The 27,941-nt window shown below is 40.2% G+C and overlaps 1 protein-coding gene and 1 long non-coding RNA gene across 2 annotated transcripts; one reads left to right on the top strand and one right to left on the bottom strand.

Moving 5' to 3' along the window:
* Positions 1-21,111, top strand: LOC146717037 (uncharacterized). Its single transcript, XR_014922645.1, has 4 exons — positions 1-124; positions 3,356-3,444; positions 16,111-16,221; positions 21,023-21,111. It is a non-coding gene; the product is annotated as an uncharacterized LOC146717037 (long non-coding RNA).
* ccdc69 (coiled-coil domain containing 69) lies at positions 7,543-27,668 on the bottom strand. Its single transcript, XM_085471288.1, has 9 exons — positions 27,547-27,668; positions 18,641-18,704; positions 14,662-14,831; positions 14,031-14,118; positions 13,527-13,600; positions 12,503-12,604; positions 12,270-12,389; positions 11,508-11,605; positions 7,543-10,909 (listed from the first exon to the last, which is right to left on the bottom strand). The coding sequence occupies exons 1-9, from the start codon at positions 27,565-27,567 to the stop codon at positions 10,741-10,743; spliced, it is 906 nt and encodes a 301-aa protein (XP_085327414.1). The 5' UTR covers positions 27,568-27,668; the 3' UTR covers positions 7,543-10,740.
* Positions 27,669-27,941: the final 273 nt, after the last annotated feature.

The raw sequence follows: 27,941 nt of genomic DNA, 5'->3' as shown, positions 1-27,941 counted from the left end.
CTGCTGTTTATAATGTTAGCTTAGAAAGTAATGTGAAAGTGACGTGCTAGCTTACCAGATTAGCCTTGGGGATTTAGATAAATTAGCCATCGTCATCAGCTTAAACCTGTATTTTGCTTTGTAGGTAAGTTACAGTTTGTCCATATTAGCAGGCCAGTTAATGTTGATTATAATTGGTTTTGGTTTTTTATTATCTTTTTGAGCTGCATCCGGTTTGACTGAATGTCAGAAAAAATATTGTCAGGTTTCATAAAATGTGCCTTGCTTGCTCATGATATCATAAGTAGAATAAAATCTGAAGCCACATCAGGGTTAGTTTCTGTTGTCATGTGTAGTTTCTGTTGTAATCTGTGTCGAGCCAGTCATTTGGGGATGTTAGAGATAAGTGGACTGTATTTCTAAGCTAATAGTAGCTAGCCAGTTAGTGTTAGCTGGTGTTACCTTCTCGCAGAAATCCGTCCATTATTTTGTAATATATTCAGATAATGACAATAATACATTTTTAATACGTTAAAAATGTATTATAAAACGAGCCTATACTAGGCAGGTGCATATAAACCAACAAATCTCATCAGTGCTGTTACTGGGGACAAAATCCTTTGGTTAACATTCTTGATCCACTTCTGGCAAACATCCTAATACTCTGTATGCTCAGGCCACCTTTGTGAAGTGGTCTCATACAGGCTTTTCTATTTCACATTCAGTTTTATTCCAGAGTTTAACTTTGCCAATATTGAACACCACAGGTTCTCCCTGATCCTGCTCATTACCATCAAAAGCAAATTAAAAGTACAGAAATGTTCACGCTTTGTGAAAACTTGCACTTAAACATGTCGGGGGAGTCCATTACAGTGATGCCTACATGTTACCTTCTGGAACGTCACTGGGTTAATCAGTTTTAAGGGTAAAGCTTGATTTTTTAAATTCTGTGAGAACAAATAATTTTTCTGTGGTTAATGGAAATATTCAAATATTCTAAGCTACCGTTAGTATATGAAGTTTATCAGTTGTAATGAATCATTAGAGGGTTTCAAAGGTTTTTGATGATCATAATGAAGTTTTAACAGCTGAAAACACGAAATTTATGGCAAACATATTGTTGCAGTTTAAAGGAGGAGGAGGACTGATCTTGCATTTACAAAAAATAGAAGAAGAAAGGGTGTGTTTTCGTGCCTCGTGTCCTCAGCCTCGGACACCACTTGCACGCCTGGTTCGACCCATGTGGCCCAGACTCGGCCTTTCCTGTGCAGCTTTGGGACCTGGAGGACAAATGCCAGCCCATTCAGGAGGCTCTAATTGTGGCCCGGGAAGCTCCACAAAGCCCCCCTGCCTCCACCTTCAATGGGCTGCCCTGCAGAGGCCCGTGTGAACCGCAGAGCCCCTTTTTCCTCCCCATCCTGCCTCAGTATGGCAGCCTCCGCCTCCCCGTGCTCCCCCCACCCGCTCCACATGTTAATTAATAGGCCTTACTGGCAGATTTGGATCCCGCTCGGCTTTGATTGAAGGCGGCCATTAGCATCTATTAATTTTGCCTCTGGCGTTTTATCGCCGGCTCTGAAAGAGGGAATTAAGTGGTGTGAGTCATTGTGAGGCTGAGTTAAAGTGTGATTATTGTCCCCGCAGCCTGGAGCCAGCTAACTGCTGCTAAGCCCTCTTGAAAGTGAAGGGGCGACTCCTCTCATTAGACCCCAACAAGGGAAAGATATTAACAGGAAATAACTGCAAATTTCTTTTTCTCCACTTTTAATCGTTCCTGTTCATGACCCGCATGAAAAGGACACTTAAAAAATGTAAAAGAGGGAAAGTGGAGTGCAAGCGACGTGGCCAAACAGCGATGATACAGTTGTCCTGCTGATGCCTGTCACTTTCATCAGGTTTAATTGGGCGAGGAGGAGCAGCTGCAGGACCGTCGAACATGGCTGAGGTGGTTCTTAAGAACGCCACAGAGCACGAAGTAGTCTGAAAAAGAAAACTGCAAAAAAAAATGGCTGACAAACTTCAGACGGCATATAATGCGTCTGATGATACATGGAAACAGTGGTGTGCAGCAGCTTTTATAGGACCTGATTAAAACATACCATTGTATGATTTTGTTCTTCATGCCTTTTGTTACATGCTGACAGGATTGTCCGCTCGATGGACTCCTAAAGAACTGTGAAACATCTTTATTTCTATACTTGATGAGTGGTGGATGAATTTTTAAGAACCTTTCCTTTTGCAAAACACTATAAAGACGCTTCAACTACACATTCAAATTGATTTATTGGCAGGTTATATATAAAGTTTGATTGGGAACATTTTTCTGCAGAATACTTTTATTTTTCAGAGTTATGTATGGATCAGTTTTACTGCTGCAGATGTTCAAGGTTTAGCTCAGTAGATGTTTTCTCTGTATTATTGTTCGGTCTTTAACTTGTGATCATCTTGATGCAACTGTTGTTCTATAAAACTGGAAATATTTTATAAAAAATGTTTGTAGTGACTGTCCTTTCAATGAACAGGTTTAATGAATGCAGAAACAGACAAACAGCTTGATTTAAAAAGTACATTAAAATATATCAATTTAAAAATTACAGCGGAATTGAACGTTTTGAGTGTGTACAGGCAAACAGGCAAGGAATTTTTAATAAGAGAATGGTGTTAGAGATGGAAAGAGTGAGGCCATTTCACTTTGGTTTTGATTGATAATTATTTTCAGCTTTCACTGGGCAAGCGGTGCTCGACTTGCTTGCCCAGACAGAACACCACTGACAGTCTGGGGCCAGGACTGATTAAAACATTAAGGAAGAGATTTTTTAAAACTCTCTCGTTTAATGAAACTTATTTGAACATATCATGGGACAGTTTTTAAAATTTCGGAGAACTGACTGGTAAAAAAGTTGGTGGCAGAATTTTTATTTAAAACCTAATTAGTCCTCTAATTAGGTTTTAAATAAAATGAGGACAGATTGACACACTGGTGAATATTTTCTGACCAGATTAATATTATTTACCTGTATTTTGACAAAGGCTTTTCCCACAGGACAGACTGGAAATTTAGCTATTATTCATATTGATACAATTAAGATTTGTAAGTAATTAAAACTGCCAAAAACAGAGGCGATGGATGAACTGTGGCTGTTGGGGATCTGAGTATAGTCCCTTTGTTCCCATGTGAGAGCTGTTAAAATCTGTCTCTCATAGTCTGATGTAGTTTTTTTCAGCTCTTAAGTCAGATGAAGGTGTTAAATGTGTATTTTCCTTGTTATATTTATTATTACAACCTGTGTTTTTACTGTCTGAGCTGACTAACACTTCTTCATCCTTTTCCCTTTTCTATAAAACTCCTCTTCACACACTTTGCCCTGGGCTCCAGGTGTTCCCAGGTGGCGGTGAGGTGTCATGGGAAACCTGTGACATGGCAGCAGAGTCTGTGACCCGTAGCTGACACACACACAGGCACAGGTGTGTTTTCATCTTTGCAGAGGATTTTACATGGACTCATTTACTGTAGATGCACCTAAACAACCTTAAACCAAGCCTTCAGAATCAAATCTACCTCATGGGGACCTGCTGTTGCTCCCCAAAAACAGGGTCCCCATAATGTCAGCAAAAGAAGCGCACACACTCTGTGGTTGGAGGGGTGGGGGTGCTTTTGGGGGTGTCGACCTGCAGGTTTCAGGTTTTGTCTCAGCTCATCAAACAGCCACTGACACGCTGATCCCTTCACATCCGTTCAGCACTTCACGCTCTCTGCAGGTCAAAGGTCTCCATCTTCCTGGGCCTCAACATAGAGAGACAGACAGCAGGCCAGTCCCCAACCAATCACAGCGCATTGTCTTTCATGACCTGCGTGATGTCATCAGGAAGACAAGGACTTTCTAAACAAACAAACATAAATTCGTGTATGAAGTGACGTCTGTGGCTCACCTGACTGCTGCCCCCTACAGGCAGATTTGAGTGTGAGTGGTCAGCTGGAGTTTATTTTTTCCGTCAGTGTTAGCGGTTTTGGTGGCTTTTAATTTCTCCCGTCATCGAGGGGGTTTTATGGTTTGTTCAGACCGTTTTCTAGTTGTTGCTTTTTTTAATCAGTATTACCAGTTTTGTTAAGGTTTAATAAAAATATTTATATGAGCAGTATTCTTGGCCCAACTTACAACTTTTGGAGTTGACCCTGATCTCATATTCTCATAAATATGTGTGAGATGTGTTCTTGATGTTTTCATAAATATATCACAAACTAACCTGGATCCATACCTGTGGTCGGTGGATTTTCAGCCACGCAAGTTGCTCTTTTTAAGTTCGTTCGATTTCTGATTGACTCGGCACCATGTTGTGGATTTCTCACATGTGAGGACGCCTTTTTGTGAGGACTGTTGATCTCTCACCATCCCTCAGGTTGCTGTCCACCAGTGCAGGCTCAGGGTTAGGCTGTAACTAGATCATTATTGGCATTTTATGACAGAATGCATGTGAGAGATTTGATTTGAAAGGAGACTTCTAGTTTGAGAATCTTTTAGCTTGTGACTGAAACCAAATGCTAACCCTGGTGGACACTGGCTGAGGTGTGCTGGTTGACTTGTACCGTAGCAGTTTATTGACCTGCTGTCTAAGATGATGCACGGTTACTGGATTTAGGATTTCTTACAGCCCCGATCACTGAAAGGCTGATCAAAGCCATCCAGAGCTTAGCTAAAAGACTTAGAGGACATGAAAACATTTCCTCTCGTCTTCTCGTAAAGATGGCAGCTCTTATCTCTGTATTTCCTCAACTTATAAACTAAAACACATCTAAACTTGACTGTGAGAGACAATGACCTGGGTTGGTCCGGAAACACTGGTTAGCGACATCCCCAGTTAATGCTCACAAATGGAAAACCAGGCTAGAGGTTAAAAAAAAACCAAAAAAACAACCCTTTGATGACCCTGAAGTACCTGTAGCCATAATAAGAGCTGGTATAAAAGGAGATAATGCCATTCAACAGTCCATAGTTATGTGCAATCAAACGAAATGATCAACCAACAAGTGAAGCTGATCATCATGTAAATTACTAAAGCTTCAGTAACAGTTTCTTAAACCCAAAACTTTATTCAAATCTGCTTGTTATAAAGTTTTTTCCTGTATGAAGCACTTTCTGTAATGTGGCTTCACAAATAAAGAGAATGTGTTTCATTAAAATAAACTGAAGGATGTCGAGATTATTTATCAGAGTTCTCCAACATTTATAAAACAACATGTTAAGAACACATAGGGTTTTGAATTCTCCTTCACATCTTTCCTTAATCTAATTTATCATCAAGGAAGTGATTAGAAAAAGATGTTGGTGGAAATTTTAGGTTTTTCTTTAAAGCAACAAAGAAAAGGCAAATGAAAACACTATGAAGAAACAAGATTTATTTGCAAAAATAAACAAAAGATATACCCTATATTTGTATATAACATTGCTACAGATGTGATATCCAGAGACCAGTTAATAATTTAAAAAAAAACAAATAAAAAAAACCAACACTGCAGGAACTATTTTTTTAACCCATAGCCAAGGTGCCTCCAAGTACAACTCCAGTGTACAGCTAAATACAGCTCCTATTTGTGAATTATATTTCCTGGAATATTCTTATGACTTAAATATGTAAACGTCCTGAAAGCAGCCAAGGATCTCTCAGTTCAGAATAAGACTGTTTAGTATATGGTCATCTGCTGAGCATTAGTTTAATGTTAGCATTAGCTCCCAGTGACATCAGCTAGTGATGTAATGTCTTTGGGAAAGCCTGTGGTGGTGATCACATTCACAGGTTGTATTCCAGTGGCTGGTTTCTGCTGCCCCCTCGTGGTCACAGATCAGCATTACACAACTCAATCTTTATCATTTAGTAACAATTTTCTGCTCGTTCTCCTTGTTCTTAGTGTCTTTTTTGTTATTTTTATTGTGTACTTAAGAATTTTAGTTCAAATTCCTCACTAAAATATATATAATATTCCTGTTACCCACTGAAAGTCCCCCCCTCCCCCTGCCCATTTTCTTCTTAATATTTAAGATTAGGAATTTATACTTTATCTTAGGGCTGCTCGATTATGGCAAAAATGATAATCACGATTATTTTCACTGAAATTGAGATCACGATTATTTGACGATATTTATTTCGTCCGCCAGAGCTTATATTATTTGTTTACATGCTGTAGTGCCATTTGTGGGAGCATTTCAAGTTGCTATACATCAATACAACTGTTATAGCCCATATTTTAATAATGTGTATGCATTAAGTCCATAGTAACTACATTAATTGCAAAAAAGTGCAATAAACTACAAAAAAATTGAAAATCGTTTTTGTTTTTACATATATTTCTACTTGGAGAAATTTAAGAGGTTTATCCCTCAAAACTTTAAATACAAAAAAGTTGCAAAAAATAGTTTACAACAACAGGAAATTTATTTTGAGTGTCTTCATAGTTTTATTTTTTGGAGATACAGCAATTTTTATATACTGCAGGAAAAACAAAAAAACAATCCTATGATGCAAATTTGCAAAGAATGTGCATGTGCATCAAAATAAACTATTTCCAGCAGTGCAATTCTAAGGCCTACAAGTAAAAAACTAAATTTTCCGCAAAAATGACGTCACTTGCGATAGTTCACGTTGACGTCTTTTTCAATGTGGGAAGTGTTAAGAACAGCTGATCGGATCGGCAAAGTGTTTCTGGAATATTATGTTTTTGTTCCTGCAAGCTCTTTTTATGCAATTTTTGCAAAGCTATATGTGGAAGGAAACCGTGACCGAGGACAAGCTGATGGCATAAGAAGTAAGTACAACTCCTCTGGTTTCATATGGAAAAAAATTGATTGTGCTAGCTTAGCGTTCAGGTTCTACAGGGATTTAAAAATAGCTACACAAAACGAGCATGCTGCTCTGACCGGCTTTAAAGGTTTAACAATAACAATGTATTGAATAATGACTTTAAAAAATAATATAAAATAGTGTGCAAATACTGATAACAGTGCAAATGTTTGCAATATAAGAAATAAATGAAAAATGTGAACTTTGCAGTGTTGCTCTGTGGTGCAGCTACGACACCATAGCAAAGTTTACACACTGTGTCTACTTGATCCACGTCTGACTCTGCGAACCCATAATGTTTCCACACCACTTAAGTTTTGTTTTTTTTACCTCTCTTTTCAACCAACGGCAGTCACTCTCCTGTCCAAATAACTTCTGCTTAGCTTTCCGAGCTTCCCTCGGGTCCTCTTAATTGTTGTGACGCGTGTTCGAAATGCAGAGCAGTGCGCTTGATTTGCCACATGGAGCAGCGCGAGAGTAAAGCATGAGGGAGGGGCTAATAATCGGCTCAGTCATTTTTAATGATCGTTGAAACCCCAGATCGTAATCGTGATTAAAATTCGATTAATTGAGCAGCCCTACTTTATCTTTAAGTTTATTAGGGAGTTTAACATTACATACAAACTGTTTTTTAAAGTATTTTCATTCTCTGTACGATATTACATCTTGATCAAATCCAAATGTAAGTAAAAATGTAATCTCAGATGAAATTATTAACAGCAGTCAAACTCAGTTACAGATTTTTATTTCAACAAGTCAAAAACAAAACAAAGAAAACATTTGAGTGTATTTACATCACGCTGTGAAAGCAAACCGCTTGACTTCCATTTGACTGCAAAAAGACATACTACTTTTTTTCTTTACATGTAGGAAAGAGAAGAAGAAAAAAAATCTAAACTGTACAATATGTAAATCTCTATAAATGCCTGGTAAAAATAGCGGTCAAAGTGCTGGTGCAAAATACAGAGCTGTAACAACACTGACATTGTTTTTTGGCAATACAAACTTACATCATGCAAAAAAAAAAAAAAAAAAAAAAAAAAAAAAAAAAAAAAAAAGGACAAGATAACAATATTTTTCAAATCTTACAAAGGAAAAAAAAATTCATCAACTGACTCAAAGACTGTATGCAGTGATTAGATTTCTGTGACTGTTCTTAAGTATTTACTTGTGAAAATTAAACTTTTCAAGCTTTAAATGTGCCTGTTACTGAAATAGACATTTTAGGAATCCTGCAAAATGGCAGATGCCAGCATGTTAGCATTTCGTTGTCTGCTAAATGACTAACAGCTTCACAAAGATGCATGGAAAAGGACACTTCAGATTTATGTGATTTAGATAACTATTTTAAGTTGTCGCAGAATTTAGCTCAATGTTTACATCACATCACTGAATAACTTAAAACAATAAACACCCAAACAGCCTGTCTGCTAATATTTGTGAGCTACTGTGGCTAGCTTGCATATTACCAGTTAGATAACACAGCTAAAAGGATAGATTAACTGACTAACAAAGAGATGTAGAAAGGAAAAGTACTGATGTTCTGTGGTTAAACTGCTTTAACAAATACACATGATAAAATGGTTATATAAAAGCAGTAAATATATCAAGAACATGATAAGCATGCTCACTCTAATATATTATGAACACAACCAGAACAATCTGGCTAAGCCTACACAGCTAATTACTGGAGCCAGCCAACATGTTAGCAGTTAGCCTACCTGCCACAATAGCTCACGGACTAATAGAGCAGAGTCAGTTGGTTGAAAAAAATAAAATAAAATAAACCTCAGCCTTTAAACCATTCTGCTTGCTAAGGTTAAGATATGAATGTGTGTTTTATTAAGTATTGTGTGCTAGCACTCTGACATGTACCTTTTTTCCTGGGGATATTAATATACTAACGGGTAAACACACGACTAACATGCTAATAATTTACTGCTAATCCCTAATTGACAATAACAACCAGCACTGATAGCTCTTACAGAGGTGTTCACTGAAGCTCTGGTGCTAGGTTTTAACATTCAGCTAACATATCTTAATATTATTGCAACGCTTTCCAACCAAAAGACAATAGCATGAGATATTATGTTAGCGTGCCATGTATAGCGTGTAATTTTTTTTTAACGAATAAAACTATGGCTGTTGATCTGAAAGCCCATTTAATGCTTTAATAACCTTTAATGCAGTTTGTTTTTTGGCTCCTAAATACTCAATTACTGATGCTGTACAATGAAAAGTGTGATCTCAATTGAACATCAAAAAAAATAGAAGTGCTTGGAAAGAACTGAGAGAACCAACTACAGTGTAAAAAAAAAAAAAAAAAAAAAAAAAAAAAAAAAGATCTGAACCTTCAAGCAGAAGTTTGTAATGAGAGAAAAACCTGAAAGACTTCCCTACAAAGCACTAAGCACTGTTCCAGCACAGGGTAGGTGTGAACTGGTGTCAGTATTTACCTTTCTATTTCCATTGCTCCACCCTACATCGATAACTGTACTAGTCCTTTCAGAGTTTAAACCTCTGCTCACTTTTATGTTTACTACTGGTGTTATAAAATACTACCTCGTGAAAAATAACCCACAGCCGAAAGTTACCAGTAGAAACTGGGGTGATTTACGTGAAAAGAAAAAAATAATTCCAGACAGAGCCAGCAGGTCTGTTGTTTCTAGAGATATCCCTGTTTTTTGTTTTTTTTTTTAATTTTGTGGACTATTAGTGAAAGGAGCAAGTTGGAAATAAAAAGGATAAAAGAAGTGGAAAAACAGTCCCTGCAGTTAGAAAAGGCACAAAGGTAAACGCTAAAACACTAATAAACTGGAAAGCTATCAAGTACTAGTCATATTTTTTCTTTAGGATCCTCAGGAAGCTCATCAAATGCATTAACCATCCAAGTAAAACAGGCCTTTGTTACAACCCTTGAAACCTCAGAGGTCTCAGACTTTCTGGTACCATCAACAAACCTGGTTCCCAGCAGAGTCCTTGGAGAAAGTTTAATACGTTTGAACCTTCAGCTACTTCACGTGCATCAAATACTGTTCAACTCAGCAAGGCTCCAACTTCAGCAAAGACGCTCATGAGATCTTTGATCAGCACTTCGGCGTCCTGATGGGAGGCACTTTGGCATTGGCATTTGGAATTTCCAGAACCGTAATACCTACGGATACAGTGACTGGAGTAACAGTTAGTCAGCAAAAGAAATCAAATTAGTCAAGTTTTATGGCTTTTGTCACACGAAAATTGCTTGTTATTGGATGTAATTTATGAAATAAATTCTAGACTGATAATGGGCTGAAGGTTTAATTCAAAAAGGAAAGTCATTAATAGCTGAAGGCCTAGACCTGAAAAGGCACACCTGACGAAGCATCGCAGCATATGATGCAGGTTTTATGGTGCCACCAGGAGTTCTTGGACTTGAACTCAAGATTGAGTCAAGTAGTGGAGTGAAGTTAACTGATAACGTGATGTTACGGACAGAACGAGCATTTCTGTGCTGCCACGCTCATCAGTCCGTTTTTGCTCTGCAATAAAATAAAACTCTGTTCCTAGTATCTCAGTTTCATGCTTTCTGTAGCATTTAAACCGCCATCAAACCGATGATCGTCATTAGAAAATGCCAGAAAAACAAAAATAAACATGTCTCTCTGGCTCCAAACAGTTCGTGCATACAGCGGTAAACGCTCAAAGCTTTCTGTGATCTCAGAGGATCCAGAGTTGTTCAGTAAACCTCATCGACTGCAGAAGATCCGCTGGCTGCAGTGAAACTGATGTTCTCGTTGATCAGCATTAATGTAGGCAGAGTCAGAGCTCCAGAGTCTCTAACGTGAACTCGGAGGGTTGGCCACTCTTTCTGTTTGACTCTTTTGCTCAGTTAATGAAACCAGACGGGCTGCTAGTCGGAAAAAGATCCAGGGTCAGACTCTCAGTCGGTCATCTTGGCGTGACCTCCGGCATCACGGTGGGCAGGTGGATGGGCGGGCACGAGTCCCTGTGTCTCAGCTTGAACATCAGCTGCTCTTTTTCCTGAGAAAGCTTCTGGTTGGATGCTACCTGCCTCTCCAGCGCCACCTTCAGGTCTTGCTGCTCCTTCGATAGCTGCCTGAGAACAGGAGGAAAGGGAAAATTATTTGAGAAAGGACAAGGTGGTTGGGGACCTCTGTTACGTCTTTATGTTTCCTAGAAAACGGAGCAACAGACTGCACTGATCCAAGGATACTGATTTGTTTCGGCTGCTCTGCCTCACAGATTTTAAACTGGTGCTCAAAGTTGTTTTTAGAACAAATCTTCTTTAGCTTGTGACACTTGGAGTGGATGTAAACACATTTCGTAGCTCTGAAAGCTGAAACCTGCAGTACTTCAGCATAAAGTAAAGTTAATGTAAACAGAGATCAGCTGATTCTGAGAGGGTCAGGTGGGAACTTTGCTCAGGTTTGTCTGGTTTTATAAGAAATTACTCTTCTCTAATATTAATGAGGTTTTTCTGAGGGTTGAATCTGAAGTTAGATCAGTTACTATCACTAAATCAAAATGTGTTGCTCCTTTAGCTTCAAGAAATGCACCTCCTTATATTAAACTGTTCTAACACCAGCCCATTTTGACTGAAGCGCTCCTGCAGGAAGATGTTCCGTCCAGCAGGTGGCAGCACACTCATGCCTCTGCTCTGCTTTCTTCACTCTATTAAATATTCAGGCACGTACTGAATGAGAGTCTGGCAGTTGTCTATCCGGACCCTCAGGTCCTCGTTCTGCTGCATGGTGTGAACGATCTGGTCCTCCAAAGCCAAATTCTTCTCCACCTGAAAATCATGAGACGAGCATGAAGACGAAGAACGTCGCGGAAAGAACGAGCCCCACAAACACAAGGAAACGTAAAGACATTAAATGTAACTGAACAGGAATGAAATGGAGTTTGAGGTCAAAGTTCAGGTTTTCTGCAGTGTTCAGCACATGAAGTCAAACTTTTAAAGTCTTGTAACATCACAGTTACTACAAAGAGATGTCTTTGTACTAACAAAGTTTTTTTGCATTTTCTCTGCAAACTCTGGACTCAGGATTTTAAAAAGCTCATTTACCGATTATCTTACTGAGGAGGTGCATTAATTAATTATTCAGAGTTGTTTTTAAACAGCATGGGTCTAGAACTTAAAGATTTAAGGTAAATGGTTTTCTCTGATATCCACAGGCCTCTCTAAAGCCTGCAGCTTTCAGCTGCTATTATATATTTTATATAAAACCTTCTGAACGGATACAAAAACTATAGCTGACAATAAAAAAGAAGAGCAGCTCCTGCACATCTGAGAAAACTCAGATCATTTCCCATGAAACACAGCTCGCTCTAACACTCAGCATGTATCTGGTGTCTGTAGCTTCATCACGTCCACATCAGCTTCGGCGTCATCGTACGGACAGGTGACGTAAAAGCTTCACGCCTGCAGAAACTCTTTAAACATCATCACGTACCAGCGTGTCCATCTGCTGCAGCTTCCTGTTCTGCTCCTGCACGCGCTCACTCTTCATCTCAATCACAAACACCAGGGACTCCTGCTCAGACTCCCAGAATGCACCTGGGCTCCCGTGAGCCTAAACAGGATATTAAAGAGTTTTAATATTGTAGTTACAGGTGGTTTAAATTGATTTAACTTCAAACACAAGTTTAACTTTAATTTTATGTAAACACACACACACACACACACCTGTATATTCCTCTGCAGGTCCTTCTTAAACATCGATTCTTCGACTCGTCTCTTCAGCTCGTTGTAAACCTGCAGCTCTGCCTTCAGCTCCTCCACTTTAGCCTGCAAAAACAAAACAAAAACACTTAATTCAGCTTCTTCCTGGTTACTGAATACATGAAACATCAACACGCTAACATCCAGAACAGCGCCCCCTACTGGAGTTCTCCGAGGGTTTCTGCAGGTATGTTTAACACTGCTGCTTACAGAAACTAATTCAATACCTTCAGTCCCAGAAGGGGCAAAATATACTCAAATATGTCCATGCAAAACCTTTGAAGCCTCAAATTCACACAATTTAAAAGGATCACCAGAATTATTAAACAGATTATTACTGTTGTAATTTACTGCTGTTTCTCTTTTTTCCCCCCTAGAACAAACTGGATTCAGTGTTTTAAAAAAATCAAATAAAAACACTCATTCAGCTCATTGCCATTAGCAGGTGCCTGTGTGGTTCTCCCATACAGTTTATGCAGTTTAATAACCAAGCTAACTGACGTTATTTGATGACTTAGCACTAAAAGCTAAGCTCATACCGAGGCTTCCAAACACAGAGTCTAATATATACAGACAAACATGGAATCTTTTATATACAGGCTATGTCTTTAACTTTAAGCTCGAATTAGTGAAACTGAGGTCTGTATCATACAAACGATCTCCGCTCTCACCGTTACTTCACATATTTGTTCTTTTCATCAGCTACAAATACTTGAAATTACAATTACCGCTTTTACCAAGTGCATCAACTGTGGGAACCATATCTTTTAAAATGTAGACTGTTATAAGAGCTTCACTAACACTTAATAATTAATGGGTAAAACAAAACAAAATTACTCACACACAAACAGGAAACGCAGACTTTGTGAGATAAATCAAGAATGAAATTAAATCTAGTCGTTAAATACAGAATTTCATTTACATTCTCGGCTGATTTTCAGACTGTATTAACAGACACAAAAACACTGCTCGTCGTTTCCACGTTTACCTTGAGAACGTTTTCAGCCGCCTGAAACTTTTCTGTCAGTTGATTTTTCTCGTGCTCGTTTCTCCTCTGCAGCTCTGCAGGAAACAACACAAACTCGGTTTATAGTCCCAGCATCACATGACCTCAAACAGGCACATGTAGACCATAGCTAAGAAGTTTGGCGAAATGTTTTTAACATCTAACAAGACTCATACAGGATTACTTTTTAAAAGTGGCTTCACTTGTGTTTGTCGGGTTCTTTTATCTATAACAGATATTCTAATTAGACAAGAAAAAAGAGACAAAAACAACCACAAAGACACATAAAATGACCAAAAGGAGACTAAAAATGACTTCAGGGTGACAAAAGAAATGAGAATCCAGTCTGCTTCTTAGTCATTTCCCGCTTCTTTGATCCTGGGGGTCTCTCTGCAGGAGGGGAAGTCTGTGGTCCCATAATCACAACTCGTTAAACAAATACAGCAGATATAAGTGTTGACTCTCCAGCCATCTGCTGTGCATTACCTTCCACGTGCCTCTCGTGCTCCTCAGTAGCAGATTTACTCTTCTGTTCATGCAGGATGTTCAAATCGGCCGTCGTCTCCGTTTTCACCTGGAAGTCAGGACAGATTCAGTTTAATAAAGAGGAAAATAATGAGACAGTTGGAGGGCAGGCGTCAATAAAACAGGACACATGAAGTCCCAAAAACCTGCTGTGTTTTACAAAGAAACTTGACTGGTTTCTGTGCTCTTTTAATCACTGACATCTTTTTAAAAAGTCTATTCACTAGTTTTCTTCTTTTTTAAAATCTTCTTTGGCAGAACACAGAAACGTGTTCTTGAGGGATGCCACCTTATTAAAGATGGCATCCCTCAAGGCACTATTTTTGGTCCTCATTATTTTCAGCATCACAACACTTTGAGTCTATATTTCATAAGCACCATATTCAGTATCACTCTGTATGCAGATGACAGTACTACCTGCTGTACCTAAGAGTTCCTACTCACTGAAAAACCTCTTCGGCTGTTAATTTCTGGATGGTAAAAAAAAAAAAAAAAAAAAAAAAACCAAAACAGAGAACACTGTTTATTTTCAATCAACAATGAAAATCAGTGATTCCAGATAATCAGGTCAGTAATCAGAAGAACATCTCACCTTATCGAGGATGCTCAGTACGAGGCCACACAGTTCTTCATCACCATGGTCTTTCAGTAACTCCACCCTCTCTGGGTTCCCATTGGCCTCCCTTAAAATCCTCAGCTGCCACTCAAACCGCTCCAACTGCTTCTCCAGACAGACGTCCGGCTCACCTGACGCACGTTTACCTGCCAACCGACACAAAAACATGACCTTAAGTTACAAACATGCTTTAGAGCAGAGGTTCCCAAAGTGTGGGGCCCGCCCCCTAGGGAGGGGGGGGGAGCGCAGTCATTGCAGGGGGGCGCGGTATGAAAAGAAAAAAAAAAGAAAAAAAGAATGCTTGGACACTGCTAGCTTAATGGACAGGGTTTTGACGGGGCTCCCACACAAACGCAAAGTAGTAGATGAAGCACACCGCCCTCTTCAGGCAGAGAGTGGAACTACAGACACACCGCCCTCTTCAGGCAGAGAGCGGAACTACAGGCATTATAGGTTGACTAATGTTTTGGCTGCCGTGACAGCATTTTCCCAGCTTTTATGATGAATTTTATATTAAAAAAAAATATTTCAATAGAAAGACTGAAGAAATTTTTTTTCGTTTCTACTATTTTTACCTATCAATCTCCTTACGATTAATCAGAATCTGCGTTGGAAAAGCCACACTAAGTTCATAGTTTGTATGTCCTGTTTGTTAATGTGTTACTGAAGCTGTGAAGCACTTTGCAAATTTGTTTTTATGAAAAATATTGTAACGTTTTTCGGGCCTTCTAAACTTCACTTTTCTTGACTTTAATTTCATACTTTTTAATGACCGTGGGAATCATGAAAAAATGTTCTCTCAAGGTCTAAAGCTGAAGTTCATCCTTGCAAGAACACACGGTCATGAATCACACCTGTATGCAGGAAGTGTTTCTCACTGCAGTTCTTATTTCAACCCGTTGATTACAGCACGGACGTGCAGACACACGATCTGTTCATTCAGTTTCAGTGACGTCTTCAGTTTGGATAAACCCGATCACATTTCAGCTGTCACAAACACAACGAAGGTTATCATTAACAAAACAGTCAAAAACAAGCTGCCACATATTTTAATACCAGGAGCCAACGGGGCTTTCAGGCCTTACTTAATATCTGTATTTTTCTAATAATCCCAGTTCAAATTCAGGCGCAAACAGGTCGGAGCCTGTCTGATGTTTAGACAAAGACCAGCTTTACTTTGATTTGAGTTTATTCACAAGGTCCTGCAGCAGCATGTAAACACAGAAAAATGAGACCCGACGGAGTTCAGAGCAATAAAGTCGCATTTTTAAAGCTTTAAAATCCACGTGGAGACAATTTAACATGAGAGGAAGAGAAGATTTAAACTAAAACTCAGAGAGCTGAAACAGTGAAATTTTCAACAACAAAAAAAAAAACATGAATAAATGAATGAATGAATAAATGTGCAAATATGCTGTTTTTAAGGTGAACTTCCAGCTAGTGATTCACAGGATGACGACACGTCTTCCTCCATCGCTGCAGTTTAAACGAGCGGCTCGTAAACAGGAGGAAATGAGGGTGCAGCGAGCGTCAGCGGTGAGTCAAACCTTCAAAGCAGCTGCTTGATTCAGTCACTCTGATAAAATCAGTGTGAGGATGATCGTTCAGAGCTCGTTTGTCACTGCTGGGAAACTGGAGCTCGTAAAAATGTGAATATTGTCTGTTTTCATAGGACCGTCACATGATTTGGCTGAGTAAAGCCACACACTGGAAAGTTGAACTGAAACATGAGACATATGGCACTACGTCATGTTAAACTCTGTAGTTTTATTCCATTTCATAGTTTTAAATCTTTTCATTAATAACATAAAAATATTTAATAAACCTAAAACAAGAATAATGAATAAGTCGAGCTTTGTTATTTGACGTAGATTAATTTCATTTTTCTGTTAAAAAGGTCACTTTTTTCCTGTTACTGCATTATTACATCCATTTCTATGGATTTGATTCTATTTAAGATGATTCTGCCTTTTTTGTGACATTTTATCTGGCTGACCGATGCAGGATTTTTAAGGCTAGTACCAATAATATTTAACTCATTCAAAGTCAGATATATGGGCCAATATTTAGCATAAAACATATTTGTTATGTGTAATCATTTGTAAGCCCTTAATATAAAATGGTAATGCAGTTTAAAGAAATTGTGGATTACTTGTTTACTCCAACCAGCTGGTTGTTGTTTGCTCCAAACAAGAGTTACCAGCTGGGAAGTTGCACAGCGCCCTCCGGTGGGCAAACTATGCAGCATCACTTGTAACAGGTTTGAAGGGTGTTTCTACAGTCTCTACTTACATTTTTCATTTTCATTCATCAGCCATTATTAAAACTGATACGGCAAGACTTAATATTGGCGAATATATTGGGCAAACTGTCTTTATTCTATTTATTTTGGGGGTTTTTCTTTACTAGCGGATTGTTTTTAATTTAATTTGATGTACTCTTTTGTCCATGTAAGTATTTTAAATTTGTGAATGACTTTTCTTCTTTTTAATTTACTTTAAATTGTTGTTTAGCCCTCTGAACTCTGCGTTAAAAGTGCTATCAGATAAATTCTCACTGCTGATCTGCAATGTACTCCAGGTTGTACCCAACTTCTTGCCCTATGATGGGATCTCCCTGAACCCTGAACTGGATAAATGGAAGAAAATAGATGACTGACAATAAGTCTGGGTTTAAAGAGAACTTTTTGAAAACTCTTATATTTAAAAAAAAAAAAAAAAAAAAAAAACATCCATGAACTTGTTTTATGGATGCTTTTTTCATTGGTGACAAGCATGTTTAGATTCCCTGTTACTGAAGCGTAAAATAACGCTTACATAAAATAAACGCAAGGCTAAGACTAACAGGCTAAGTGTCCGGCTACGAGGCAGCGAAAGCAAGAAAAATGTTAATAATCTGCTCCAACTGATGGATGTGTCTGAGGTGGAGACATCTGTCCTGCATAAACAGAACTAGCCTAAACCTTCGACCCAAATAAGGAAAAAGAAACACAGTAGCATAAAATCAATGCTATGCTAAAGGCTCCGTTAGCATTCGACCTTTAAACTGTCAGGTAAAAAACCTGAACAGGTAAAACTGTAAGACGTGTTCTGTTAGAGGGAGATAAAGGTGTCCTAACAGGTGTGAACAGACACCTGTAACGTTCTGGTGATGATGTCACTTCAGTTTCTGTTTATTTAGGAAAGGCCAGGAAGCATGACTTCTTTCGTCTGTCATGCAACAGATTTATCTGCGCACAGGCTCATTTTCGTCTGCAGCGCCTGGCAGCTTGATGGCTCATTAAAAAAAGCCTTAGCATAAACGAAGATGGCAGTTTGTTATGTATGAAATGGTCAGAGCTCTTTTCCAGCAAGTTCTGAGGTGACTCGAAGGTTTTCCCGTTCCAGGAGTGTCCTGGCTGTGGCCTGGGGACAAGCCCAAAACACCGCGCAGTACAGGTGAGCATGGGATCTACTCTGACCTCCTCCCGAATGACCAAGTTCCTCACCCTCTTTCTAAGCGAACCTTATTTATTTTTTTAGAAAAAAAAGAGGATGAAACCAGTCATATATCAGCTGCTTATTTTCACTGGAAGTGTACAGAAGCAGAATTACAAAAATCTGTGTCACCATCTAAATACCAGCCCATTTACGGAGAAGAACACGCTGTAATTATCACACATGCATTTATCCCACCAAAAACAGAAACGAGAACTTCTATAGAAACAATTCTGTGACATCACTCAGAGAGGAAGAGGTCGGGTCTTTTTCCTCAGAAAAAAAGGAGTCTCTGTACTACTAAAATATGAAGTATGACTCTACGCAACCACAGCCACATTACAGCAGAGTGAAAGTGAAACCTCTCATCATCAGTCAGACTGATTCTCATGACATTAGGTTCAGAAAAACAAGAGAAGCAAACAGGAAGCGAAAGAAGAGTGAAGAGGAAACCAGTCTGCAGCACAAAATATACTCACCTTCATCATCCTGGCGGATGTTCGCCTTCTGAGTCTTCTCTCCTTTCTTGCCTTTGCTTTTCTTCTGATAAGACAAAAAGGAGACGTTGCAGTAAATAAACAGAGGTTCAAATTCCTCTTAATGAACATGTATTATTAAAAATAATCAGAGAATGGCATCAAACCTCTGGGATACTGACTTAAGTAGCAGTTTCAGCTGCACTAGACGGGCAAGAACGGGAACCCCCAAAACAGGAATGATTTCACAGCTGGAGCCCACTCACATCTTCTCCCAGCTAACATTGTGTGACTTCTTTTCCCCTAGTTTTGCATTTGGGAAGTGTCAGTGTAGCTACTGATAGCATGAGGCGATACCTGCACCCTGCAGGGGTTACACAGGTAGTCCATCTCCACATGTCATTAACAGGTGTGCCTCCCAGCACAGTCTCAGGAGCGTGGAGGAGACTCCTGGAGACGGGCAGTTACTCTGGGAGCTGAACAGGGCGGCAGAAGGTCCTAAACCCATCAGCAGGGCTCATGTCTCCTTTGTGCGAGGAGCAACAGGATGAGCACTAGGGCTGAACGATATATCGCATTTGCGATAATATCGCGACATGATCAAGTGCAATTTTCTAACCGCAAAGGCTGCGATTATACTCTGGACATGTCCAAATTCATGGGCTGCATCCTCCTGAGGCCGCATTTGTAGACCGATTACGTCACAGCGACGCACCGAAGGCTGTCCAAATTACTACCATATCCCAGAATTCATAGCGCGGCCCAGCCAAACTCCAGTTTCCAGCAATGGCGGCCGCTACTAAGTTTTAAAATTACTCATACTAATCTTTCTGGGTCACAAAATAAACTTTTAACATATTTTCAGGCGAGAAAGTAGTTGTGTAAACATCAAATATCTGCTCGGTTTATCAAGATATCCCACATTTGCAAAAGTGCTTCGACGTTTTCAGAGGCGTCTGCTACCCACCAGCTCGACAGCTAGCCGGGAGCTCGAGGGTTACTGATGCGGCCGAGAACGGCACAACTCCCGGCACATCATTTTCAGATCACCGCGGAGTTTCGCTGCTCGGGTTAAACGTAATATATAAGTCACTTAGACAACCTAAAAATGTTATTGTTGGGCTTTTTTCAGTGTTTTGTTTGTTCGTGAGTAAATCGGTTTGGCTGAGATTAAAGTTATTAGATTAGATAAAATAAAACTTTATTAATCCCCCGGGTGGGTTCCTCCTTGGTTTTCACACAGCTGACTAAACGTCAAACAGAAAACTTATTAAACAGAAGTATGAGACAGTCGAGAATTTACACCAGTGTCTGGTTATATTTTAGATAGCAAGAAGCAGACGGCCGAGTTTATTAAACTCCACCGAGACAGCGGTGACGCTAATCAGAACTAGACCGTCCAATTTCACGCCTTTAAATTTTAAAGGCGTGTTTGTGTGTGTGTTTATACAATTGCTATTATGTTTGCACTTTATGTGTAATGTTACTGACTGCAGAGATCAGTAAGATGTGTGTATTTTTTATTTATTAGTTTTATTTATTTAATATTATTTTTTAATTGAATGACTGTCTAGTAGTTCACAGATGTCGAAAAACTGAGTGTGGTAAAGCCACTGATTTTTTTTTATGTATATTTCTGCAATCTGCACATTGTACTGACTTTCATTTTAATGTTTACACCAGGGTTCCTTGTCAGCACTTTATGCTCAGATGTTTGTAAGCTAAAAATAAACTATTGTGTATGTTCAAATATACTGTTGTGATTGAAGAAGTTAAATAAAAATGTCAGTCATCAATTCATGCATCACCTCATGTCATCATAACAGAGGTCTGTCTTCCAGGAAAGAACAGTTTAAAATTAATGTAATATAGTATTGGCCATACTATATGATGTATTACTTGTCTTTGTTTAATAATACAGAAGACAAAGACCTTAAAAAATAATCGCATATCGCATCGCAATCGCAATATTGGGGCAAAAAAAATCGCAATTAGATTATTTTCCATAATCCTTCAGCCCTAATGAGCACCGCCAGAGCTACAAAATGACCTCCAGCAGGTCACTGGTGTGAACGCCTCTGACCACATGATGGTGAGGTGGAAGAGAAATGCTGAGCAACTCATGAGAAAGGAAGATCTGAAACACTTTGAGTTTAAAGAAACCCGAGTCAGGGAAGGTTTGAGCTTTTGATGTACACTACCACCTGTCCAGAGATGAGCTTTGATAACATCCCATAATAATTAGACATGAAGTGAAGTGTTACGATCTGACCGAGTCCAGGTAACTAACTGGAGCAGGGAGTTTGTTATGAAAGCGTCTCGTTAGTGTCCACATGACTGGCGCTGAAACTTTCCCTCTTTTCTTTGTGTGTTACATAACTTCAGCTGCTGCAGGACAACAGACGGCTGTTCCTGCTGCTGAAAACCAAACGACCTGCAGCCGCTCGGGGCCTGCACAGAGACGATCCACCACCTGGGGCAGGTCTGAATCCCAAAAGAAAGATTAAAAAGACTTCAGATTGTGACAAGGTGTTGGGTGAGGAGCTACAAAAATATAACAAACGATTCAACATTAACACGAATGAAGTGCTTTTAATGTAAAAACCTGCAGCTGCACCTGGAAAAGGTGGAGCAGACAAACAAAAGGATCAAGTGATTTACTGAAAGCCTTCTTAAAAACTTCTTAAAAAGAACATAATCTAACTTAAACCAGTTTGACCGTTCTACCCTCTGAAGTATGAAACCATGAGAGGACAATAAAGGCTTTTATTACACACTTAAGATAACTGAAGTAGAGCTTAATCCAACAAGACATAAGCTGATATAAAATAGATAAACGCATGTTCTGACTATGGAATAATTACACTGACAAGCTTCTAGCTGTTCTTCTGCCCATTATTATTACGACTAAACTTCAAGTTATTATTCTAATTTCAATGTCTCCCTCCATACTAGAGGAGAGCTTTGAGAGCCAGGCTGGGGTGCAGGAAGGTTGTGGGAGGGGCTTCAGAGGGAGAGTGGCGGTGGGGCCAAGTGAGTCTGGGTTTACAGCGAGAGGAGCAAAGATGTAATAAATAAAAATAAAAATAAAAAACAGATGTTGCTTCTAGATGGGAAAAAAGAAGCCAGCGTAGAAGTGACTTAAACATGCTTTTTATCTGAAGGCCACCAGATGGCGACAGACTCTGTAAACACGCCCCTGCTGAGTTTACAGACTCCGTCACTCGTTTCGAGTCATACTGAATTTTAAAAAAATATATACGTTTTGTAAATCTTGTTTAAACCCGTTTCAAAATACAAGATTATCTGTGGTATGGAAACACCAAGTACTCATCACCAGTCATTAGCTAACAGTCAGAGCCAGCCTTCACAATCACATTTGGTTTTTGGATGGCGATCGCAGAAACGCGCAACTTGAGAAATTCAATTCACAACAGCTGCCTTAGGGCGCTTTATGAGGTAAAGACTCTACAATAATACAGAGAAACAGAGAAAGCCCCAACAATCAGACGTCCGCCCTGACCAAGCGTTTTGGCAACAGCGGGAAGGAAAAACTCCCTTACAACAGGAAGAATACTCTGGCAGAAGGGAGGGGCGGCCATCTGCCACGACCCAGTGGTGATGGGAGGAAGACACGCTGTGACATCACGTCCAGCATGAACTGTGGAAACAGTCACCTGCAGGTGAAGGTGCATGTGTGCCTTCACAATCTGGCTGTAAATCCTTGTTTTTTTTCTTAAGGTCCATTAAAAAGACTTTCCCTGTTTTGAAGCATCTGTGTGCAAATACTGAACCCCTGTTTTCCCGCAGCATCTGTATGACAGTCATCACTGGATCTGTCAACGTAAACCGCCGTAAATCTTTCAGCAGCTCACAGGAAGCCAGCATCACTTCAGCGAGAGGGGAAAAAAAGGAACGCCGAAAACTCGTTTATCCCATTAAAGAAAGAAAAATATCGATCAGGATACACGCAACTCATTACTTAACCAGCATTGTTCAATCCCAGCAACACACACACACAAACAAACTCTTGCATAAGTTAGGCGTGTATCCAAACACACACTGAAATGCTTACTGTATTGCCTCACACCATCTTATTGCTCAAACACTGAGGCCAAACAATCACGCCCTAACACAAACATACACACACACACACACACACACACACACACACGCACACACACACACGCTATATAAACACTTCAAACTCTGCTCTGCAAACTGGACACCCTCTTTATTTAAACTCGGAGCAGAAACAATAAATATCTCTGGCTCAAACACGTCGACGTGGACTCAACCTGAGGAGGAGGAGGAAGGTGGTGGTGAGGAGAAGCATATGTTCCTGCAGGCGTTGTGGAGGCCCTCACTTTTTAAAATGGCCATAAATCAGAAGCGAGATTCCTCTCCTGTGTTTAAACAACACTTCACCTCGGAGAAAAACCTGCCTGCAGAGAAACAGAGGCCTGGTTTCACGGAGCAGAGACCAGACTCTGCTCCCGAAACCTCCACCGCGAGGAAAAAACACTGATTAACAAGTTTGGGTTAAACTGCAGCAACTGAACAGCCGAGCGAGTAAACGATGAAATGCTGAAATGGTCTCTGTGCCATGAACAATCCCACCGGACATCCTCAGAATCAGCTGTTTTCTAAAAAAGAATTTTAGTTTATTCAGTGAAGCCGAGCAAAACTTTACCTTCTCGCTGTGAAGACTTTCAAAGTTTCACACTTTTGAAAGCTTTTTTGTTTAGCCTCCCTGAGACTAAAGAAGCCTACATGATATTTATAAGACTAGAACACATTTAAGCTCTGCTAAAACCAGGTTCACGTCCACTCTAAACACTAAACCTGGTTTCTGTTTTTTGACACCGACTCCGAGCATCAGCACGAAGGATCCATCAGAGCAGGGTGTTTGATCTGATCTCTGATAAATCACTGGAGCAAACTTTAAAAAGTGCATTCTGGGTAAACTTTCATCACCACGTGGCGGTGTAGCGTGGTGTGTGCTTAGAACAAGTGAGAGCAGATGAAAGGTCTCCATTTAAAAGATAAGTCAGCTGGAGGTCAGGATGGAGCTGCTCCTGCTCACACAGCGAGAGGTGGAGCGGCAGGTGGTTGCAGTGTTAGCAGTGATGCAGGTTTGATGTCACTGGTAGTAACCAGGAGAATGAGGTTGTGGATGAAAGCAGATGACATCAACTTCCTCTGGCGGTTGGCGTAGTTTAGAAACAGGGAGAGGAGTTCAGAGGTGCCTCCTAAAACCTGGACCCCACACCTCAAAGTACTCCTGAACAGTTTACTAGTTATACTTTGTTTACTACTTCCCGTACATACTGCCCTTTATCGGCTTTTTCTTACAGAGCACCGCGGTAACACGCTACTAAAGCGCAGCATCTGTTTTGAGAGACAGAAGTGACAACAACTCATCCAATTAAGACACAGCCAGAGTATTTCATAACTTCACAAAATTCTTTTTAGATCACTTATAACGGTTTATTTTGTGGGGTTTTCTGGGAAAAAGAGAAGATGTTTAAATTCTGTGTAGATAAAAACAGAATCCAGATATTTGTTATTCCTTCTGACATTTCTACCAGTGGTTCAAAGCTGAATTCATCAGTATTCATTAGTTCCTGTTATTTTAACTCATGTGGTGAACTGATAGTTTTACTGCACAGAGGTTACACAGAGGGGGAGCAGAAACCGAACAAGCAGAAGTGCGTTCAGGTATTCGAGTTTTAAGCTTCGAGTCCTGCCAACTCTTATTTCCAAAACATCTTCCTCCACCCACGTTACTCTTCTCCTGTCATCTTTAAAACAGACCGTCTGCTCTGTCTGGAGTCCAGACAGTGGAAAACTGTAACCTCTAAGAACCGCCACACCATCTGTTGGTAGAAACAACTGGACGGGTGCGAACGAGTAGACCAAAGGTGAGAAACAAACTGCACGCAAGCAGAGCAGCAACACGAGCGGCGTTAATAGTCAGAGGTTTGAATATATTTGAATAGAGCTGCAACAGCTACTGACATGTTTCCAACAATCACAGCTGTGGATTCACCACGAGGCCTTCACGCGTGTTTAGGATTAAAGATTTTATAAGATTCAGTCTGAGAAGCCTCTCTGACCCACAGCGAGGAGCGGCACTCATTACTGTTATAAAAACCTTTACAGGTCAAAGAAAATAAATAAATAATCAAAATCACCTGATCAACAAGCTCAAAGGTCCAGAAAAATGTCCTTTCAGCTGTTTCCCTCCACCACCCATCACAAACCAATAAACACATTCAACTTTACTGTTGTCAGGCAGAAGCACTCTGGTTTAATCAGCCACCTTTACATGCATCAGATCTCTTCTCTGTGTCCGAGGCTACAACGAGTCGATTAAAAGGCTCAGTGGTTACTTTGTATCCAACTTCTTTAGAAACATCTCCTAACACTGAGCAGTGCTGATTTTCTAACACTGAAATATTTCTAACATTTTGAGTTATTTTCCAGTGTTAGAAAATCAGCACTGCTCAGTGTTAGCCATTGTTTATCTTCAAATCTGACTAGGTTACTTTTAAACATATAACACTGTCAAAAGTGTTAATTTAACACTCAACAGTGTTGTATTTAACACTCAGAGGTGTGGACCCATATAGACACTCTCTAGTGTTAATTTAACACTGGAGATTTTGCTGTGTGTGTTCACAATTTTAACTGCTGATAGAAAATCCATTTCATTTTTATTTAAAAAAATATTAAAATAAGCAGAAATGTTGCGACTGACAACAGTTATAGGAATCATTCATAAATCATTGTGGATGTTAGTGGGGAAGGTGGTATTTGAGCAGCAGTGTAAATAAGTCTACTTTAATCTGAAATGCTATTAAAGCCGTCAGTGTGAGTGTGGATTTCCTTCTCAGGCTCCGAGCCTCTCTGACACGCCTCTTTCTATTCTGAGCTAATCAAAGATTTACTCGGCTTTGTGTTATGCAACAGCATCTTCAGCCGCCTCTGCGATGGAGCAATGTGCCCGAGGCAGGTATTTAAACCAGGATCAACATCAAATTATCCATCAACTTCAGCGTTATCACTCTGAAGCTCCAACCGAAGGCTTCAGCTGCAGCTCGTCGATACCAGGAGCTCCATTAGCCGGATCAATCGGATGGAAAAGTCTAAATGTCTCAGCTGGTCAATCAGTCACACTAAACACAAAATGCAAAGGTAGATAAAGCCAAAACATCTGTACTGTCCAACAGCAGCTGGGGCGGTCCGGTGGTCCCCACATTAGCAGATACCACATGAAGTTTGGGAAATATATGATGTCATCACATTTCCTGTTGATTACTCGATGCTATAAAAAGTGTCGGCGTTTCTACGATTGTAGGTGGACATGAGCACAGACTGTAAATAAAAGACGGGCATATGTGACATGTGACAAAAAAATGTGCATGTCCCATCTCAGAATTAGCAGTTAACATCATTGTGCCACATAAATTGAGTCAATCCTTAAAGGGGAGGAGCTAAAACATCTTGCCCTTGATGCATCCTTTACCCGAAGTAAAGGATGCATCAAGGGCCAGTATAGGATAAATAAGGGTAACTTTAAATTGTGCAAAGTTACTCTAACACAGTCCAAAATCAAAAGTACGGAGCTGGAAACCTTTTTCTCTGAATCTCTGCAGAAAGCAAAATGCTGATAAACTTTCTCTCAGTTTCAGAAAAATGCTGCAACCTGCTCGCTGAAAGGATCAGAGAGGATTCAGCTTCAGTGATATCAAAGTCCAAGCCGGCGGGACAACAAGAGGCCCCGGACCTCCTTTCGGGCACTGTGTGAAGTTTTAGTGGCGCTGTCACTTTCTATCAATAACCAGTGGAAGACAACAGCTGGCAAACTTCACTTTTACCCCTGAGTGGGGCAGAATTACAGCCACAAGACGGGCGAACTCCGCAGATTCACACACAGAGCAGAGACGTATTAAGCACCAACAGCTGAGCCGCACATGGAGGTGAACAGGTCGACAGCTCAGAAAGTGTAAAAACTGCAGCCGCAAACTCAGAAACATCCCGACCGAGAGTCCGACACGACCCGAACAAGGGTTCTGCAAAGAAAGACGGAACAATGTTTGGAGTTTTCACTGCCATTTCCTGTAAGAAGTATCATCTTATGACCAATGTGGTCATCTCAGGCACATTAGTCCCACTCCAACTCTTCAAACTTTTTGCTTATGAGGGGCAGCCAATCAGAAGAAAGGATGAATTCAGAGGCCCAGGGAGTGATAAATAAGCATTAAATTGAACTGTGAGTGATGCAGAGCAATTCTATCAGAGTGCAGCGATAAAACCATGAGCAGAAAGGTGTTTTTAGCATTTTGTGCTCTGGTTTGTGCTGGATTGAGCCACCGTTTGTGGCCCGTGAGCACAGCTGGTTTAAACTGATGATAACTTCTCCTTTTAAATCAAACCTCTCAGCTGAGTGAGGCTCACAGAGGGAAGTCGAGCTCACTGCAGCACGTTTTGGTGCTAAAAGCTTAAAGCTGCTTTAAGCTCGTAAATAAACTCACTTTATCTGCACACTGGAGGATTTCAGAGAAGTTTCTAAATGAATGTGTCTGAGGTCACTTCTTAGAAAGGAGCATCGTGGGAAAACTCAAACTCAAGATTAGAAACAGATGTTCAGGACGAGGAAAACGCTGTTTTTTCCCCACATTTTAGCGCCAAATCTCCACTTGCCGCCGTGTTTGTGACTCGGTTAAACTTGGGTAAAGACGATGCCTGTGCCGCGAACATACAGTCCGCTCCCCGCCGCTCATTCCCGGCACGTCTCGCCGCCGCCGACCGCCTGTTAATGAACCTCCGGCGGCAGAAAAACAGAAGACAAAGCAGAGCTGTGCCGGCGGGGTCCGCGAGTGTCTCCTGGCCGTGTGTCTCACCTTGCTCTGAGTGCAGCCCATTCCTCCTCCTCCGAGCTCCGCAGTCCCGTTAAAGCCGCTGATCTCCTGCTCCTTCTTATGCTTCTCTGTTGACAACTTTCAAACACTCCGGAAAAAGTCGCATGAACGCACCGCTACAGCAGCCGGCTAGGAGGGCAGGGCTTACCTTTGCTGCCTTCAGGGACAATCAGGAACTCTTTCCACAATCATCTCTTTAAAAAAAGGGAAATGTCCGAACTTTTTTCCCACCTCCACTATTCAAATTAACATTTGACTACACACAAAAAAGAAAAATAATTTTCTCCACTCAGAAGGCAAAAGAATTCAGACACTACATTGTTTACAACAATTTAGCATTCGGACTTATTTTCTGTTACATCCAGATTTCTGAAAAG

The sequence above is a fragment of the Copadichromis virginalis genome, linkage group LG2, assembly GCF_057382275.1.
Source record: "Copadichromis virginalis isolate Kocher_CV1m ecotype Utaka linkage group LG2, C_Virginalis_male_GT1.1, whole genome shotgun sequence".
In the NCBI taxonomy this organism is placed as follows: domain Eukaryota; kingdom Metazoa; phylum Chordata; class Actinopteri; order Cichliformes; family Cichlidae; genus Copadichromis; species Copadichromis virginalis.
This window is presented reverse-complemented; position numbering and strand designations above follow the sequence as displayed.